Source organism: Embiotoca jacksoni, unplaced genomic scaffold, assembly GCF_022577435.1.
Source record: "Embiotoca jacksoni isolate LCO1_2020_lvr unplaced genomic scaffold, fEmbJac1.0.p SCAF_2, whole genome shotgun sequence".
Lineage (NCBI taxonomy): Eukaryota > Metazoa > Chordata > Actinopteri > Embiotocidae > Embiotoca > Embiotoca jacksoni.
This window is the reverse complement of record NW_027185340.1, coordinates 3103864-3125157: the sequence shown is the minus strand read 5'-3', so window position 1 is coordinate 3125157 and position 21294 is coordinate 3103864. Positions and strand designations below refer to the sequence as shown.

The 21294-nt window shown below is 42.0% G+C and overlaps 1 protein-coding gene across 1 annotated transcript in view; it reads right to left on the bottom strand.

The window, feature by feature from the left end:
* Positions 1–10542, bottom strand: part of LOC138200941 (anosmin-1) — a 40555-nt gene extending 30013 nt beyond the window's left edge. The window contains exons 1-2 of the mRNA XM_069153962.1: positions 10255–10542; positions 4346–4393 (exon numbers count right to left, since the gene is read on the bottom strand). Of these exons, the coding sequence (XP_069010063.1) occupies positions 4346–4393; positions 10255–10446 (240 nt within the window). The 5' untranslated portion in view covers positions 10447–10542. The remainder of the gene's footprint in view (positions 1–4345; positions 4394–10254) is intronic.
* Positions 10543–21294: the final 10752 nt, after the last annotated feature.

Here is a 21294-nt window from a genome sequence, read left to right as displayed (position 1 = left end):
TCTTTGCCTCCTCTCCTGTGGCCACATCTTTGGTTGTTGTTTTTTTTTTTTTTTGTTGCTGTGGGGGTTTTCATTCCCTGCCACCCACCATGTGAATAATGAGCTCCACAGATAGCAGCCAATGAAGCGACCCCCCACCCCAGTTAACCAATGAAACTTAACAACCATGTCCAGATCAGGTCCTTCCTGCTGGGACTGACCAGCCCTGCTTCACACTCCTCTGCCACCCACACACCAACACTAACAATCACACTGCCTCAAACTAGATAAAATACTCGACGCTTCAGAGAAACTACAGAGCCGTGTCTTCGCATGATCTCCACCTCCTTCGCCGAATTCACCACTCAATTCTCATATATATGAAATCGGAAAATAAATGAAGTCAGACTGGCTAGGTCTGCCTGCTGACACCGATGGCAGGCAGTCCAGATGCAGCTTACTTGACAGTTTGATTTCTAGCCTAGCTTGCTTTGAGGTGTTGGTGCTGGTAATGTGACTAACACAGGGAGGTGAGATGAATGTCTGGCTTCAACATGACCAAAAGGTGCTTTGAAGTCCGTCTAAACACCTAACAATTCCAGCCATGACCAGCTGTAAAACTACCAAGCAGCGCCCACTTTATCACATCTTTTCAGTGCACCTCAAAATATACTACCTAACCCCAAAAGAACAGATGACCACACAAAAGACTTGTAAACCGCATAGACGCCGCTCTCACAGCTTCAAATGAAAGTGACCTCTTCCTCTTTGTTTTTAATTGAGATAAATGCAAACTGGGAAATAAGGTGGTGCTTCTGAATACATTTTATAGGTTCAACTGAGTCTCAAAAGAAGAACAAGCGATGGGGAAGTTTAGACTATTTTATCTTGGCGTGAGAAAATGTGTGGGTTGGTAGGGGAGGGGGGGTTTGACAGTGGGCTTTGAAAGACACTTTTGAATGTGACATAGTGGCATTCCAGCGTTTGTTATTCAAGAAAACCGCTCCAAAGCTTCCAAGATGTGAAGACGAGGGCGCGTGTAATCCAAAAGAGTAAACACTTCTTATTCTTGTGCTGGAATTTGCGGCTTAGGGTGTGATTGATAGGAAAGAGCACTCAAAAGAGCCACCTGGGACATGCGAGACATCTATGAAAGACATGCGCGACGCAGTGCCGTCATATGGCGACCAGGCTGCTCCGCGTTTTAAAGCTTTTCTCTCTGCAAATGCCTGATAAGTAAATGCAAGGCCGCGACGGGTTCATTGAGAAATGTAAGGCTAAGTCAACATCTCCCTGCTAAAAGATGTTATATGACAGACTGTAATTCTCATCAGCCTGATCACAGCTCAATCTAATTCATTGAGATATCAGTCTCAGTGGAGGGGGAAAGTACATACTTTCTTTTTTTTTCTTTTAAATGGCTGTGCTTGCAAGAAAAGTATTACACTTTTTGTTCTCCAGAATTAAAAGTGATGGGCACTTTCCAGTGAGTCGCCGCTGGCCAACTTATCCAGTCGTTACGCACATGTCCTTTCTTCTCATCCTTCCCTGAGAGAAGTTTGAGTAATGAAGCGCACTTCTTTGTTGCGGACCGGCATTTAACTGCCTCAAGTCAGTCCTAGCATTTGATGTGGAGTCTGGATCACACCCCTGGGAAAAGCATACTTTGCTAATATCAGCTATGCCCTGAACGTGGAAAGCTTCTTGGCTGCTTCTGCACACTCTCCCATGTACACACACACAAAATGTCTTTTCTTTGCTGTGGCAAAAAAAAAAAAAAAAAAAAAAGGAAAACTCCCTGGAGTTTTTCAAAGTTTTTAGGGAACACATCCAAACTTCTCAAGTGGGGAGCTGTAACAGTAGGGAGACACAATGACAATAGCTCATAGAAATGCCTGCTGTCTGCTTTCCTGGCGTCTCCAGCTGAATGGGGTTTGTCTGCTGGTCCACTGTTGTGGCATGATAATGACTCTCCGGCGCTTTAAATGCCACCTCGCTCTGCTCTGGAGAGAGGGCAAGCGGGTTAATTACCATGACAATGGGGACACTGAGTGCAGGGCCGACTCCGGACACGGCATACAAGATGACCGGGATGACTTTCTCATCACAAATGGAAACAGGAGGCTTTGATTTCCTCAAATGCAGACAGATGGACGGGGTCACAGCATCTTTGTCCGAACTATTAGGCGGCCCTTCCTCGCATTTCTTCACGGGCAGGGAGCTCTTTAACATCAGCTCCTGGGTGGACAGGCCTTCTGCCCTAACGCACTCCCCCCGGAGCCGCTGCCTTTGTCTCTCTGTTTGACTGTGTGCTGTTCATGAAGTGAAGAGGCTAATCAGCGGCTGTGGCGCTATTCACAGGGAGCCACTGTACAGCTTCAGCCCATTTGGTACGATTGTTCGAGCGGCCACAATAGCGCTTTGTTTTGACACACTGCACACAGGGCGTTAGTGTGCACTCAAGTCATTGATGAGGAAGTGAAGCGTGGTGGCGTTTGCCACCAAAATATTGACTTCTTTCAGCAAATTAAACTTAAGCACCATGCCTTGGGCTGCATCTTGAAAGCCTAAACCAACACCGAGGATACAATTAAATTAATTAAATTCGGAGAGCCCTCAAAACTGGAATGACAAAGAAGAAGAGCATCCGAGCAGTGACACGGCAATGCAAGCATATCATTATTTTTATGGGTTTACTTCAAATCACAGCCTACAAGTAGAATAAAGAAGTGCTAACTGGCATGTTTGTTAAAGCCGTGAGAACAAGAAGTCCATTAAAGAGATTTTGGACATTCGCAGAGTTTCAGTAATGTCAGCTGGTTGATCAAGAAAACGTTGTGCTGTCCTTAAGACTCGCAGCCAGCAGAAGTATTTTTCAAACATAAAACACTGCCGACTGACTCGGGAATGACTCGTGCCAAGAGCTGATGTTGGCTATCACAGTGGAAAGGAAGGGAAACGAGTTTCAACAACATCATGGTGAAAACAAAGCTTTACCGCCTGTCACAAATGTTTCAAAACTCAAGTTGCATCAAGTGCATTTCATTGAGATTTTTATATTAACACATTATATCTAATGATGAAACCAATTTTACTTCACAACAAATAATTAATTTTACAGTTTAAACAAAAAAAATCAGCACTGTAGTAGAACAGCATGTCGTAAACACTTATATAAGTAGGACAGGAGAAATAACGTATACATTTGCAGATGCAGTAGAAGGCACAATAGCTCGGCTGTATCCAAGACAAATGCAAATTTCTTAGGAAACCATTTGAAATTCAAAAGAGGAATTTAGACATCAAACACTAAGGGGGATTTTTGCAAAGCAATTGATACTAGACACTGATTGTGATTAATATGAATTCCACATGTGAGGCCATGTTAAGTAAGCATAAATAACTGCAGTCACTCAGAGTTTTCAATCAATCACCATCATTGTAATACTGCGTTTTGCAAAAATGCTAATCAGCCCATGCATTCCTCCAGAAGTACATCAATATCTGTGGACTTTAAAAAGAGCTGATAAATACATACAGTGTATGGACTTCATCTACAGTAATTTGTTATCTTTACAATATCATAAGTTATTTTTGACAAATTTTCATAGCATGAAGAAAAACCCAGAAGAGAGGAAAACCAGATGCACAGCTTCATGAAACTGTCCTCCTGTGAATGTGTGTTGCACGCGTCCTATTTTGAGTCCTAATGGGCTCACAGCACTGGATCCTGGTTTCACCATCTGTGTGAGGAGATGAGAGCCTTTGGCAGCTACAGAAAGCATTGTTGAGATTTCTGCTTGGACCCGGCTCTGCTTGCGCATCCTCCTTCTTAATTTGCCCTCCATAGTGTTCCCTGTCTACAGTCTATACAGCACATCTCTGAGGGGTTTGTCAACAGCTCCAGGAGAGTCTGATAGGATATGTCAGCGCTGTCTTTTCAGACGAGCTGTCAACACCCGCTTTCTATCAACCTTCTTTGGGACAGGGCAAAAAACACAAACAAGCCCTGCGGGAGACACACCGTAATGCATTCAAATGAAATGCCAAATGGACAGAAAGGATAAACAATCATGTTTTGCTTTTATAAATCTACAAGCACCGAACCGCTTCATATCTCATTTAATTGTGTTTTAATTACAAGAGAAAATGAGTATCAATGAAAGCCGAAGCAATCAAAGGAAAGTACTAGCTGAAAAGAAGAGGTTTTTTTTCCTCATGGTAGTCTATGTCAACAGTGAACGACTCCTGCAGGCATGACAAAACTAGTCCTGTCGTGACTCGTACACTTTGTTGTATTATCCTCTGATAATGAGGCATGTATGTGGCATGCGTCTCATTCAGGAAATAAATTAAACCGCACTACCTTGGAGCACTGCTTGTGATTCTGGCACCACACCAATGATCCATTATTCTGTAAAAGAGAAGGAAAAACATCATCAGTCATCACAGATACTTTTGAAAAAACATTTCAAACAATTAATTCATCAAATGAACATGAAAGTTTTCTCTCGTCACGATATATGTTCTTGCCGCTTTCCTTAAGTCGCTGCCTTTTTGATTAACAGTAATGCCAACAGTAGAGAAATTTGATGGAGTGACTTTGAGTGAGCTTTAGCGTGCTGATTGCATATGACCCAGGCAGGAAAGCGGGGTCACCGTGCCGAGGCTGGGGGGGCAAACCTCTGGTCAGTTTCAGCAGAGCGTGGTGACCTCAGCTTTTTTAAGGATTTGTTTGATCTCTCAACACACGTCCCCGAGGTCACTGAGGCAGGAACTGATGTCAGCACTTCTGAGTAGACCGCAGATACTGACAATTTCCTCTAATTGCTGTGGAAGGGCCACCTTCTGCACTCCAACAAGGCCAGCATTTGGTCCTAATAGTGCTGTGTATTTATAAAGCCTCAATGTGTAAATACAGAGGATTATCAAGCGAAGGACCGGTGGGGGTAAATGGCTTGTGCAAGTGGTAATTTCCTGTATTCCATAAGGACGAAGAATTAAGCTGTTATTCTCTGCAAACATAATTGTGCTTGGATAGCGAGTGCAAGGTTAGAGCTTCAGAAGAAATGACCAGCTGATCACCACAAAAGAGGCTAAATGGTTTAAATGTGCCGTGTGTCAGAAAACGTGACATTTATTTCAACCTTTGAAGTCGGGGGGAAAAAGCAGATTTTCAGCCCGCTCGTAGGCAGCAGAACAAAACATTAAACACAACTTTGACTCCGATACCGTCAAAATTAAAGGTAGAAATCATTTGGAGTTGAGTTTTTGGTCACATGATGAAGTCTAGTAATCACTCTCCGTTTTAGCTCTTATTTTGGGCCCCACTCACACAGGACAGAATAGTGACAGTAAAGTTTAACAATAAAGTTGTAGTCCCTAAATCCAAAACAAAGAGCTAAAATAAGCTTAAAATTTGCATAAAGCGAAGGGAAAACTTCAACATCAGGTGGGTTCATTGCCAAAAGCCGCACCTTTCACATTACATGTAATTATTCCGGTAAAAATATTGATTATATACTCGTTTTGCTCTTCTTTTCTAGACCTCTGAATGCGTGACAAATAATCAGACGCCAATATTGTAGTTTAGAGTTTGAAATTCGTCCCAATCAATGACGTGGATCTTGGCTGGAGTTCTGGATGTTCCTTCTGCTTCGCTATAAAAGTAATGAAGCGGTGAAATAAAGCCAAACTTTAGGGGTCTGCAGGCAAAAAGGTCTGCTTAAGTTCAATGCCAAGTTCAAAGCCTTTTCCCACAATGTAATCCAGAAGAAATTTCCCATGAGACATTGGGAGAGAACTTATCATTAAAGGGTTTAATTTGACATCCAGTACCAGGAAGTGCGGTGCTTTCAGTGTCAAGGATAATGGTCAAATGGCTTCAAAGGAATCCATGATTGGACGGTTATGTCTTTAGAGAATCTCTTCAACAAAAAAAAACCTGCAGATAAGGATGAAAAATACATCGGCCTGAGCACTAAGGACGAGACTTGGAATAGTTGTTTAATTTTGCTACCAAATGAAGCAGAAATTAGTGCTAATTTGACTGAGATGGTTTAGTGTGCATCAGCAGGTTTTCTGCCCTTTTGTTTCACCTACTACACCTTTGTGCATCGTTTTTCTGAGAAGTAAAATCCCTACAGAGTTTGGCAAGTTAAATTATTCAAAAATGATCAATCCCACCGAGCCAAACCCCACGGGTGGCACCACATAAATATAACTTTGACATTTACACTAGCAGGCAATGCCTTCAGATAATGTATACAGATTGTCACAACTCTCGACCATGTCCTAAATCATCAATCCTGTTTTTGACACCTTCCTTCGCCCATCCATCAATGGAGACAGGGCCAGATCCACAGAGGAGCTAATTTTGCTGTGTGACAGCATCCCCGTAGCAGAGAAGCTCAGCAGGATGTTGCCCCAGCTGTCCAGGCCTGACCCCACCATTTCAGGGACCAACGGGGGAATAATTATAGGTCAGGACTTCATCCCTCTGACTCACTATGACATTCCTCTGAACATTATGCAGTGCTGAGGACTGTCAAGGACTCCGCTGAATGAATTCTTTCCAGATATCTTCCTGTGCGACTGGGGTCGAGGAGCGGAAGCCAGACAGCGGTCTACCAATGTGTGGCTAAGGTGAACTCCGCTTTGCTGCTGACGGTGGAGTGACTGGAGGAGTCATGTAAACAAGGCATTTACCACAGAGCTACATTACGGCTGTTGTCAGCTGAGAAGTCGGAGCAGGTGGCCATGGGTGTGTTGTATTGTCTAGACAACTGAGAGGAACATGGACAAAACCCCTTTTATCTTTGAGGATACCTTTCTACCTTTTGAAAATGGAAATCTTTGTTTTCTATGGGCCTCTGATTTGGATTAGACGGATCTCAAGTCACTTTGATGACTTGTTTTCAAACTGCATTTAATCTGGCCTCTTCCGGCATTGAACTAGTGGAACACAATGCTGGTCTGTGGGACCTTGTGCATTTATGGCCAAGTTAACAGGAGACAGGACTTCAAAGGACAGACTGGTGTCTCTGCCTGTCCTTTGACAGCTCCGGGGTCCTCAGGCAACACCAAAATAACTTCTCCTTGAAGGCACATATGCAGCTCTAAAATAAAGGGCCTCAAGATTTAGGCTTTGACTTGAGTGGGTGTGAGGGCTGTGGTCATTCTAGCCATCAATTATTCACTTTAAATGAATTATTTGACAGGCGCTCTGAAAGTGAGCTAATGTGTTCAGTGCACATCCAATGTTAACATAAAAGGGTGTTTCAGAAATTTTAAACAACACTGGCGTTAAAGTTGTCTCCACTTAGGAATGAAGTCTATTTGTCAAATGAGGTAGCTCAGGGTGTTGCAGCACTGGGGGCTGAGATTTACACACAGGACTGTCATGGTTTAAAAGCATTTGCAGAGAGGTGAGGCCAAGCTACATAGACCCCCATTCATCCGCTGTCTTCACTAATGAAAAACTCCACACATGAGACGAGCACTGGCTGAAGTTTGATTCCACCGCAGGTTATTTAATATCAAAGGGAAAAACAAGGGGACACGGAAAAACTACTTTCCGATGTTTTTTCTTCCCTTCACTTTAAACACAAATCTCTCAAGCAAGATGCTTAGACTTTACTACGCAGCACATTAGAGCTGAATGACTGAATTGAAAATGGTAGATTTTTATTGCTTTGAATGTAATAACAAGACCTCATGGACACACCTTGTTTTTGGCTTCACAGGTCCCCACATAAATAATCGACTACAAGGCTGATGCTTTCAGAATACATTATTGCGCGGGGCTCCCAGCTCGCTCTTAATATTTTAAAGTGTCCGAGGCTAATATTTACAGTTGGGTGTTCCCCTCTGTCTATTGTACTGGGGTGACAAGTTCCCCAAAAGTGGAGTAAAATGTAGATATATCTGTATTTGGAAATACTATTACGTCTATAAATCTGCAGTTGCTATAAATGTGACAACCAATGGACTACCCATGGGTTTCCTAACTCCGCAACTCGGAGCTTGTTTCCATTTCACACTAATTTAGAGCCGCGGCGATTAAAACAAAGTCGCCGATTTGTATTCTGATTCAGCCACTCAAGACGAACAGACGCGTGGGTGTCCACAACATCTGTAATAACATCTAAATTCTCCCAAGAATCATTCCAGTATTCACAGTGTGAGCAAATTAAAGCTAAAATGAAAAAGGGTTTAAATTTCAGCGGCAAAATGTGTCAAGAAGACAAACTGTTTCTTGTACCATAACCAAAATAAGCAGCCCGTGTAGATTGCTAGATATCGAGTAGACATAGTAAAATATTAAGAAACAGTAGGCAAAAGTCAGCGCTTTGACATGCAGCCGAGGCATTTCATTTCCATTAAAATGGAAAGTGTTGTGTGTCTTGGTTTTCCTATCGAGTATTACATGACTCCTGAAGGATGTCCGAGTTAAATTAAGAGGTCTGTCGTCTCAATCATTGAAGTGGAGCTCCGAGCTGCCTGTCGACCCGTCGCTGTAATAAGATCTGGCAGGGGAAGCGGATCCACCTGTGGGTTGTGCTGACTGAGCATGATCCACTGTTGTTGCAACATTACATTAGAGCTTATCACATTTAGCACAATTGGGTTCCAGCATTTAGCAGGAAGGTGACCTCGGCGGATCAGCGTCGGTAGCCCGGTGCGTATCCTGTTCATGCCTATGAGGTGTGATGCTGGCATTTATTGGCAGGGCCAGGGGGTAGAGGGCAGGCGGGTAGAGGGGAGGCAGGGAGGCAGGGAGGGAGGGAGGGAGGAGCCATATGTTTTTGCAGCTGACCAGACCCCCCATTCGCACATGAAAGGGCTGTTGAGAACAGTGCATAAGACAGTCCTTGCAGATTATCAACAATTGCCGTCTATTCTTAGACCCACAAACTCGCTTGAGCAACCTTGCTTATCACTTACCCACAAAAATGCCTCTCTCTTTACACAAATACCTCCCTCTCATTTCCCCTCACTGAGGAGTGCCTCAGACTCCAAGGCTCTGCAGTCAATTATATTGACTATTAGCTGTTCATTAGAGGTGAGACTTGACTTCTTAGTTGGTGACTAATTTAATTCCCAAACTTTGCAACCTCCGGCAGCAGTACACTCTTGGAACCCTCTCAAAACAAATCCCTGACACAACTTGCCAAGTTGTGCTTCAAGAAACACTGTTTTCAATCTTTCTTCTGGATGCACTAACGGGAAATTTAGTGCATTTCGTCCTTCAGCCCAGTTGTATATTATCCCTTAATAAAATTGCTAGAATTAACCACGGTAGGTCTGCGCCCCATGGACCTGCATTAAGAATTACACCAGATCAATAAGTGCTTTTAAAGTAACATTAATTAGGAACAAAACAAACGGCATGCTGCTAATTCATTAGACCTAATTACAAATTTACCTTACTCCACAATGTTTCCTGACAATTAGGGATTCATTAATGCACCTTGAGAAAAAGACAAGCCTTGCAAATGCAAATGAAATGAGCATAGAGGCGGATAGGTAGCTGGTGAAAAGGAACAGAGGGGAGAAGAATCAGTGACCAGCTCTTTTCTCTGGGAGTCCTGGGAGAGAACAGCGTGTCCGGTGGAGGGTGAAAAACAACTTCTGACACCACACAAGCAAATCACCCAAAGCATACAGCTAATTTACAGCAGCTTCAAAACAAGGGCTGCATCACATCATGCTTGGTGGGGGACACCAGTGTGAAATTCTCACTATATACGAGGCGAGAGAAAAGTTGCCCTCACTATATAAAGTAACAGCACCCACCACATTTGCATTGAAAGAAGTGGTATCTCATTTTCCAGTAATTAGCAAGTCATGAATGGAAATTGGCTCCACTGAGGGGCATTCATCATCCCTCTCCAAAAACACTGCGATGTGTTCATTAGGCTGGATTGACGTGGAAGTCTTTGCACATACATGCGATGTGGTAACTTTGCAAACAACTCCAACTATTACATTGATGCATATCTGAAGCTGCTGCTGCTTCTATTTTGGTGTCACCTTCCGTTCACAACGGTCCAACTTCCCTGTCAGGGGATCATGACTGACAAGAGAGAGTAAAACTAATGAAGCGCACGGCAGCGTCGGTGACCTGCTCCTGTCTTTTCACAATGGGCTCAAGAGAAACAGGTTTGACTTGTGAGGAGGGCATCCACCGGCACGTTTTCATTTCTGAAATAAAACATCGGATTGCTGAATTTCAACATTTTGCCGGGAGTTTCAGTGACCACACGCTCGTACCTGGGAGTGCTTGAAGAAAGCAGAGATGCGAGTGATGTGCAGGCTGAGGCATCTCGAGGCGCATCTCGCTCGATAAATACTGGCAGTGAAGAAAGAGTCGTCCTGCTTCCTCGCGGACGCGCTCCCCGGGCTCGTTAGAGCTGTAATCCACAAACACAGGGTCACGCACAGGCTCAGGCTCCTGGAAAACATTGTCCCGCAGTTGTGTATTTAATCCCTCCGCGGATCGGACAACACTGCGTGCAGGCTCCGCGGAAGAAACTAAAGAAACTTCAATTATACACCGGGGAGGAGTCACGGGCGCACGTGCGCTGCGATTGGAGGATCCCGCGGTGACTGACGGGCGCACGAGGAGCGTCGGAGCAGGTAGGCTGCTGCACAGTCCTGCACACCATTCAAAGCACAGGCTGGTTTGGTCAGTGAGCAGCCCCCCCCCCCCTCCTAACCCCCCTCTGAATGGAAATGATGGTCTACGATCATAACTGAGAATAGATAGTAAAGATAGAAACAAATTGTTGTATTTTAATCTACACAATTCACAATCCAGCACCTTCCAGTACACAAGCACCATCAGTCTCTATTCTCAGATTGGTGTGCGCCTATATCTGTAGTCCATACATACATATAATCACGATTCTCTTCTCTATCTGGAGGACCGGCCTTGCAAAGTCGTCTGCAATGATTTATATTTTTACCCAGATAGCCTAAATACGGGGAGCTGAGAAGAGGCTCATTTAAAGAAGAATATTCAAAACTGAACAGGCCACAATAGGAAGCCTATATTCTCCATGATACAACCCTATACCATCATTTGACATTCTTTAGACACTCCCGCATTTAAAAATTCACCATCTCCTGATTGTAATTTTCTTTTATGAATTTAAAACCTCAAAGCCAAGCTGAGATGACTTTGATCATCGGGGTAATTTTCTTCCAACTTTAAGAAGCTCCCTCCGGAGCGAAGACATATCCGTGGTTTCACAGGCTCACTCCCGGTGTCAAGCAAACTTTGAACTTTATGTGTAAAATGGATGGTGTGCTCCTTATATACAAATATTAGTTGCACAATTTTCTTTAGCTAAAGGTAAGTCATGTAGTAACAGTCCTATTTTACTGGAAGAATTATTTAGGAAACATAAAAATGCAGGTTTTGCGTTTTAATTTATTTGCTTCCTTCAAGTTCATTTATAAAATCATTTTTGCCGATGTACAAATAACAAAAATTTAAAAAAATGCAAAACACAATATAGCCAAACATTATGTAGAAAGGAAAGCTAGGTACACACGTGTCTACGTAAATGTACGCGGAGGAATTAAACCTCCTACCATCTGATGATACAACTCCTTGGAAATGTTGCGTGTAGACGGGTTTTCTATATCAAACCCTCACATATGGGCTTGGAGACGCTTGCCAACATCCCAGGGAAGCCCTTTCCCTTCACCCCACCCCCCACCCCCCCTCCCGACCCCACTCCCAGTTTCACAGTAGCTTGGAAAAACAATTCTACATGGAAAACTATTAAAAACCATCCTGACTAAATTCCTCAAGATGGACTCCCAACTTCTGGCATCATTTCATCGCCCAAGGTACGGAGAAAATGTGACATGTAGGAAAAGCTTGAAATCCTTGCTCTTTATGGGAGTTAAGGAGTGAGTATTTAATTAGAAAGTTCCCTCAAGGGTTTACAAGACACTCCTGCTTTTGTCAGCTCCTGGAGTACTTTCCTGAACCCCATTACAGCAGCAGCATAATGAAGTTTTATAGGTGTTGCTCTTAAACTGTATGCAGAGTGGGAGTGAACCCACTCTCGCACACCATCATTAGATTTGGCTCAACTGGCTCATCCCTCCTTGGGCCAATTATGCCAAATAGTTGGACCAGTGTCTCTCCCCTGAAAGGGTCATTTTTATTTCCTTATAAACACATCCAAAAAAAACACACACACTGCCTTAACGGCAATGGGAATCATGAAATCAAACAAAAATAAATAAATAATTGACACACATTCCCTTTTGTCATTGATAAAAAAGCCCAACATCCTGTGAGAGTCAGCAGACCACAACATTGTAAGCACTGGCCTGTTGCTCTGTTGTGAAAATCATAGCATACAAATCATCTCACAGCTCTCTAATGATAAGATGGATGTGCGTTCATTTCCCTGGTGGTCTCAGACATACAATGGAACTTGGGGTGAGAGATCCCTTGCTACTCTTAAAATATTTAAACACGGATGTCTGTGTACCTTAAAAAACAGTATAATGACTTAATTTGTTGGCTTATTACAGCCATGTGTGGTGAGGGGGATTTTATAGTGTGCAGTGAAGGAAACACACTGTCTGTGTGCGGTCCTGATGTCTCCTGCAGCCTGTGGGACACGTATCTCTCCGACGCCATGTTTTCATTGACTGGGAAAAGCATCTTCCAACTGGGAACTTAAGACTATAAAGCTGTCTAAAGAGGGCACGGTTGTCTCACTGGATATCATCTCCAATTCCTATCGCAGCATTAATTCACACAGCTATATTTACAATGAATCTCCATTAGCAACGTGTGTTTACCTCTACAAATAGACCTGAATGTGGATACAATGGCTCATGAGTCAATAAAACGTATTTACCATTCGATTTGCAGGTTTTTTGTTTGTTTGTTTTTCCTGCAAGGTGCGAATCATTTTTGGTTTAGAGGGTAAAAGTTACAGACAACAACATATGGTTGAACTCAAACCAGTTTCCTGAATCTTCACTTAAAGAAAAAGCTCCAACCACCCCCCCCCCCCCTTTAAATTCACCCCATCAATCTTACCACTGCCTTTAATGAAAGATTTTTATCATCCTTACACTCGAGCCTTCAGCCCTGTTCTGTCCTTTCTCCCAAAATAACATCAACATTATCAGTGCTGAAGAGCCAATCAATATCCCCAGGTTGGGTCCCAACCAGGAATTAATGGAATATTTTTTGGGATCACACCCAGTTGTCATGCTTACTCTTCTTTCTGTGGGGCTTTTTGTTTGAGAAAACCCTCGGTGACACTTTGGCCTCTTTGCGCTCTCTTTAGATATTATTCTGACAGATGACAGGATATGCTGGTGTGGCGAGGGACCGGCTGCAGTCCCAAAGCTGAAAGAAAATACTGAAAGGGGGGGCTTCTGTCACGTGACCTCACAAAAAGCATCTCAAAAGATAACAGGGCAGGATCAGTTTTCAGCCCGCATGCTCCTCACAAAGAAGGGGCACCACGATCAAAAACACTTGTGCATCTTTGATGGTTTAAGGTGCAGGTGGACTCTACAGTTCACGCCTTTGATTTTTTTTTTTGGGGGGGGGCACTCTGATCAGAGGAGACCACCGGATTCAGTTGTGAACACAAGCAAGAGATTAGTTCAGATTAAGGTCGTATTGGAACATGAAGCAGGAGTTGCAGTAAAGCTTTAGATGTTTCCCTCCATTTAAATCAGTTTTGACTGTGTATTTATCAATTAAACAGCGAATCTTCCCGCATCATATAAAAGCTTTGTTGATATGGAAAAGACTCGACGTGTAATGACAGCCAAAATGTCAAAAGTCTACAATTCTTCAAATAGTTAGCGGCATCACCGATTAATCTGCACGGCTATAAATCAATACAAATCAAATTTCTAACTGATACGGATGTTGAGAAGACAACTTCAGGGGAATCAGCAGCCAACACTAATGGAAAAAGCAATATATATCAACTGACATCATCACAAGAGATATCATCTACAGTACCATCCAGCTGGTGGAGGCAGCAAACACACAGACAAAACTCACAAAGCAGTTGATTAAACACCTTTCATCACAAATCAAGTGAAGCAAGGCGATTGTTATTTTTGATGCAGCGGAAAACAAATCTATTTAAAAATCTATTTTAACACTTTGTTTGTTTTATTGATCCCTCTTTAATTTTATTTTAACAAGTCAAATAACACGTTATAGCGAGACAGTCTCACCATCACACATAAAATTAATTCATAGTCTGACATATTCTTGTCATGTCGAGTTAATTTGCATTGAAAGCATGTTCAGTATTTAATTTGATTGACAGATTATTTTTTTTCGCCAAGTATTGACATGATATGTTTTTTTAACAAACCAGTTGTGTGTATCTCTTGCAGATGAGAGATATTGATTTACATTATGCTTAATGATTAGGATGCTTTGACTCTGTATCTCTGTACACTCTTATTCTTTCTTTCAGATTAATTACGAGTGGGTAGTTATTTATTTTTTTAAACTAATAAAACATATGATGTGGAAAATGTATTTTTCTCTAAATAGGCTGTCTGACTGATAAACCTTCAGCTGTACAGTCTCCCTTTTGTCTATTCATAATTTCAAGTCTATTCATTGGTGTGTTCACAAGAATTTCTACCATCCCTTGAGAAAATATTTGTCTTGGTTGGAAAAACCTACTTGCAGTGGTGGGACTTCTGAATAAAAGCCTGCATGAAACATTTTCCCTCTTTCCCCACATCCCAAAACAATGCAGCGTTGTGAAATCAAGGGGGGGGGGGGGTAAAGATAGTCCAGCACAAGCTGTTATTCACAAAGAAACCACCCACTCAGAGCTAAAGTTACATTTTGGTCTCAGTTTAGACAGCAACGGTTGACTGACAGCTGAGTATCCCTCTGTGGTTGTTAGCAGGTTGGATGATAATGGCTGCACCAAAAAGGACTGGTGTTTATTTTTAGGCTGGATACCATAAATCGTCCAGGAGGACGCATGGAGGACACAGTCATGAAATAGTGCTGATTTAAACCCATGTTATCTAAATGAGGAACAGCTCAGTGTTTATGGAAAGGGTGTTGTACCTGTTGTACACCACTAGATGGCAATGTCGCCTCAGATAAATTTCAAAAGGTTCAGCTAAATGCTTTGAGACACCCTCCTCTCTCTCTCACAATATTTTTATTCTATTGTTTTATTCTCTTGTCTGAAGCAAACAGTTATCAGATATGAAGGAAAACAGAAGACAAATGTCTCTTCCTCTGTATCTGTCACACACAAGCATGTACAAGATCACAATTTAATGTTGTTGTTTTTTTATACACAGCGAAGTAGGATTTATCAAAGTTTTATAACCTAATTAGGTTAGGAAATGTTGACAAATGGTGATGCAATCTGAGTCATGAGGTGCTTAACATCCCCCCCACATGACTAACTTATATCAGGATGTGTGTGATAACTACGAATCCCATCGTGCCTTAAAAAAAACCCAAAGTTAATGCCCATCCCCAAGTTTCTGAGCTAACAAATACAGTGCTCCTGGAAGGACTCGGACAACAGGAGGGTTTTTAAACGCTCCCGGGTTAATACGCCAACACCTGTATGTCAAACAAAGCTCGGCAGCTTGCTTTCAAATTCAATTTTAGGCCGGCTAAACTCTCACGTCAAAGAATTCAGCAAAAGAAATCACAGAATTGTTGTTTAAACTTGCCGTTTAACAGTTCGCTGCAATCACCAGTCTGGTCGACAATGAGACGTGCATAAACATTCTCACATTTTACATTGTGCTTATGTATAGTTTGCTTTGTTGTAGAGGATTACAGGAGAACGTGTATATCCCTCGAGTCAGAAGGCCGTCAGCTTCAGCGACGCATGAACCTTGGAAATGAGAAAAAAACAAAAAAAACCTCACAAATAAATAATCTTAGATATTATATTGTTTGTTTATTTATATTGCGACAATAATCAAAATGTATATAGCACAATTTGCCATTTTGGCCAATTTTCTTGGCTGTGAGCAGTTGCTAGGCAACCGGCAGAGGCTCTAAGGAAGTGACTCGTCCCCTTGACAAGAAACTGTAAATCTTTGCACTTCACTTTATTGTGAATTAAACAAATGAGATGTTAATTACCGAGGTCCAGGGACGCCGGTGGGCGGAATTTGTTTTCTTATCTGCACTGAGCCAGGTGGGCTGTTTCCAGCGTTACACTACGCTAACTTGAGTGTCACCTAACTTTTTCACTAATAAGAAATAAAAATAATAAAATAAAATTTAAAAAAAAGCATATTTCCAACAGCGTAGAAATGAGCACTTTTTTTTTTTTAATGTTCTTAAGCGTTTTGTTAAGGACCCACAACGCCTCGGTTAGATTTGAAACCGTGCCGTAGCTGAAAGGCAAAAAAAAAACTGCATTACGAGTAAGAGGCAAAATAATATTCTCTCTTCGCCGGAGGTATCCGGAGCTTAAGAGGGAATTCTTAAGACATTTAAATGTCACTGTAGGAAGAAAGCATTGTAAAGTCATTGACTGCCATTGTGCCGGAGGGGGGAAGGAAAAGGAAAGGCGAGTCTGGTGGTTGCCCAGGTCGCCAACCTTTGACCTTCATCCTCGACCCCTTGAAGTCTCTGACATCTGTCCTGCTGCTTTCCCGCCATCCCGGTCAAAAGGGATTTGAATTTGGCGGCGGGGTGTGGTGTGGTGTGGTGTGGGAATGCCAAAGAAACACAAATGTTGTTTTTTTTTTTTTAAAAAACCAAAGAGAATTTATAAAACAGCGTTCAGGCTCGTCGCAGCTTCAAACTCTTTTGTCAACTTCTCGTTGTTGACGTGGAACCAAACAAACATCTGCAGCTAAAAATAGAGATGTTTCTTCCTGTAGTTTGCTTTGTCTGGAGAAAAAAAAAAAAAATAGGTCTGTGGGCTTATGACATAACAGCTCGCCACAGAAAAAAAAAGCCTTTCTGCCTCTCTTGGCTGTTAGAAGAGATGGTTTGCAGAAGGGGAGGAGGAGGAGGAGGAGGGAGGAGGGAGGAGGAGGACAGTGGGGGAGGTGCAGTACAGTGCACTCACATACACAAGCCTTGTTTTGTTTTTGTCTCTTGTGTATTTGCATGCACAGAAAGCATAACTAGGGATGCCTTTTCCTCCAGTCTGGCCCACGCAACTCTCATTCTCATTGTAAATAAAGCAGCAGCAGGGTTGTTGTTTTTTTTTTGTTTTTTTATATGGAGCTAAATCCAATATGTCAACGGACACAATGAGAAATATATATCCGGCTGGATATTCTCCCTCCTCCACCCTCCTCCACCCTGCTGCAGACTGAGCTTTCCCCACGCTTCCCCAACCTAATAACGACACAACAAGAGTCGCAAAGCGCCCTTCCCCCACCCGTACATATTACCACTGCTCCTCGGTGCTGTCTAGAAAGGTCATGTGACCCTCATCAGCTTCCCCGGGTTGGGGGGGGGGGGGGGGGGGGAGAGAGAGAGGGGAGGGAGGGGAGGGGAGGGAGGGTGGGAGGGGAGGCAGATTGAACCTGTTCTTTGTTAGGAGGTCAGGCCTCGGCTCTATGGCAGGAAACGCTCGTACCGTACACCGTGTAATAGAAGCGCAAGGAAAGTGCAGAGGAAAGGCCATGCGGAGGGATTTAAGGAGTCTGTGGAGCATTCATGCAGAGAGCATGAAGTCGAGGCTCACATTGCACATGTTAAGGCTTGTTTTTTTGTTTTTTTTAAATGCTGGAGTGATTTATTTTTTTTTTTTTTTAAATGGCACAGGCTGATTTAACAGGAAGAAAATGAAAATCTGTTTTTATTAGGATTACCTGAATATAGTTAATATACGCATGAGTAGGGAGAGATATGGATCTTTCCACTGGCTAACAGCAGGATAAGGCCTGCACACTTAAAGCGGCACTATTTTGGTTATTTTAATAAATTACAGTAAATGTGGAGGGGGGTGGGTGGGGGGGGGGGGGATACTGACTGCAAAGCTGCAGGGCAATTTTTGAGCATTTTCAGTGCCGCTCTACTATTTGCAGACGATGCTGTCCTTCCAGCTTCATCGGACTGTGACCTCGGGCAGTTCGCAGCAGAGTGTGACAGGGTTGGTATGAGGATCAGAAGTCCTAAAGTCGCAATGGGTGGTTGTTTTCTAGACAAAAGGGGATTTTTTTTTTTTTTTTTCCAGTGGGGGTGGAGGGGGGAGAGATGGAGGTGGAGCAGCTGTATTAAGTGAAGAAATTCCTGCATCTCTGGGTCTGGTTCTTGAGTGACGGTGAATTCAGTTCAGCTGATGTATAATACGGGCTTGTTGTTCGGGACACGTTTATGAAGAAAAACAAAACAAAGAAAAACAAAGCTATAAAACTCACTTCGCTGCAGAGTCTTCATTTTTCAAATTCCATATCGGTTTTTGTCTTCCACCTGAGACAATGAGAAATATGTGATTCTACAGAGCACTGGAATAAAAACACTACACTATTAAATTAAACCCTGTTTTACATAGCATTTCATGGAAGCTAAAATATTTGTTCTTTTGTTGAAAGGTGATTCAAATCATTTCTTGATATCTCTTCCAGTGAATCCTTTTGCTGATGCTTATATCCCATATAGAAAGACCAAACCAACCACATTGTTTTCATGCCAGTGTTGTATTCTTCTGAGCCATATATACCCTCATTGTTGTTAAAATATTAAAAGCACATCGACAAGCCGTGATGTTGCGATAAACATGTGCACTGTAGTTTACTTTATGTGAATCCCGCATATGTCATCATAGCGTTAAAAACATCTGTTTTAGCCCCAAATGTGTATTAATCCACTGTCTAAAAGAAGCGATATAATTATTCTGGATTTGTTTTTGTAATTCCCATTTCAAAGATTTATATTTTCAGTCGTAATGAGTAGGGTTGTGGCCGAGTGCCTCATGCAGGGTAAAGATTCCTGGGACAGACAAACTGGTTTTGGTCTTTTCGTTGGATAAATAGAAAAATAAGTGTTGAAATATCGTTTAAATTGCGGGTCACTAACAACTCTTGTGGGAACACTGAGAAATCTGTTTTCGCCTTTCATTATTGGTATTTTAGGTATAACTGAGGTGCTATCTCGAACTTCAGGCACTAAAGACGGTGCGTGATTACTCACTAGATTGTGGGGGCAGTAAATGTGATGATTAACTGGAAGCCATCATGGGCAGCTCTTCCTATCCGTTACACAGAAACTCAGTAGTTAAGTCATATACCTGTGAATTGTCGAGATAAAACACCCAAAAGAATAATTATGTGATAAACTGTGACCTCAGGTTGAAGTAAAATGGAGATAATTTTCCCACAGGGAGATTTCATCAGCTGTTAACATTTTACTTCCTCGAAAAAAAAAAAAAAAGAAAGTCTTAGTGTAATAATCCTGTCACTTTCTAAAAAGAGACTTGTCTTGCAGTGCTGCTGAGTGTTGACTTCAAAGATCTCATCTTTAAATGTGTTTTATCTCCACTGATGTAGCCAAGAGGAAATTATATTTGAGCTGCGTTTCCCAGTTTTACTGTGATGCGTGTGTTTTTCAGTCTTGACTTTTAAGAGTACAGTCATGTAGAGGCTCTGAGATGGATCTTCCATATTTTATAGATTTATAAGTGACACATGCTATTTGCCAACCAAGAAGGTATAAATACTAGTTCATAAATAATTCTCAGTAATGTGGATAATAATAATAATAAGGCAAATAACAGTCTGGTAAGTTTAGAAAATGACATCACCGCACAGTAATGCAGCCTTTAAAACCGCAAACAGACAAAACAATTATGCCGTATCACAATGTTATGGAATCCAAAATCACTACACGATAAAGTACCGCGATGTGACGCAGCCCTAATGCATATACAGTATATTTTCAAAGTCAGCATTACATAGAGTATAAATACAAATATTTCACAATAAAACGCACGATATTAACTGAAGAATAAGAACTGCTTCCCTCGTTGATAAAACGCCTACGTTTTCAGAAATAGGACAAAAGACAAGGCCTCATTTTTAGTTAATGGTAGCTCTATTCCTATGGTGAGGTGTAATTTTAATTTTGTTATTAGTTATATTTCTTCATGGATTTGTCATCACATGCTCCCATGATATCATTATAACATTGGTTGTATATATACACACATATATACACATATATACACATATATGTGTGTATACATACACACATATATACAAATAAACAATAACAACAAAATCTTTCTGCTCACAAAGGATTTTTTTTACACAAAATTAACAAGTGGCACTGTGTAGTTAAGAGTTATTTTTATTGTTCCCTACAGGTGTCTTATTTTCAAAATAAAATGATAAATTAAAATAATAATTTTAAAAAAACTCATTTTAACAATGATTTATGTCGCTAACTCTTTTTTTTTTTTTTTTTTTTTTCCAGTGTATATACTTATATATAATTATAGGCTGCGTATAAAGGTCCGTCTTAATATGCCGCTGCGCACGTATCGCAGCGTGTACGGTAACCGGAGGAATGTGTCACACTGATGTCAACTTGTTATTTACTTTCCAAATCTGAATGACTGAGCAAGGCGAAAGGAGAATTAATCAACCGCTGTGTGACCGGGCAGGCGAAAAAGAGTGGCGCGTGGGGGGAGGGGAGGGGAGGAGGAGGAGGGGAGGAGGAGTGGCACGTGGGGGAGGGGAAGCGGCTCAGAGGCCGGAGCAGATAGACACCATGTTAAACTGGAACAAAAAACACGTCACCGTGATAATAACACTTCGGGCGCGCTTTTTTTTTTTTAATTTTTTTTTTTTTTTTTTTTTTTGGTGGCGTGACTCCATTTTCCCGATTGCCTTTTTTTTTTTTTTTTTTAATTGCGCGGAGAAAAAAAAAAAAAAAAAAAAAAAAAAAAAAAGTGTATTTTGGGGTTTAAATCTTGCGCCCACACACACACACTCTCTCTATATTTATAACACCGACCGGAAACACACCGCGCTTTAACGGCTCGGCCGTTGGAGGAGTCTCCGGAGGACACGCGCGTTCATCCGGGTGCTTTACACTAAAACTGACATTTAAAAAAAAAAAAAAATAAATAAAAAAATAAAAACCTTTAAATTCATCTGAAGTAACGCAGCGACATCAAAACGGGTGTTTTTATTTTTAATTTTAAATTAATTAGTCATGTTTTGGATATTCAGGTTTAAGGTCAGTTAGCCCCCCCCTCCCCCTCTCTCTCCTCCTCCTCCTCCCTCCTCCCCCCCCCCCCCCTCTCTCTCTCCTGCTCTCCGTCTACATCTCTCTCC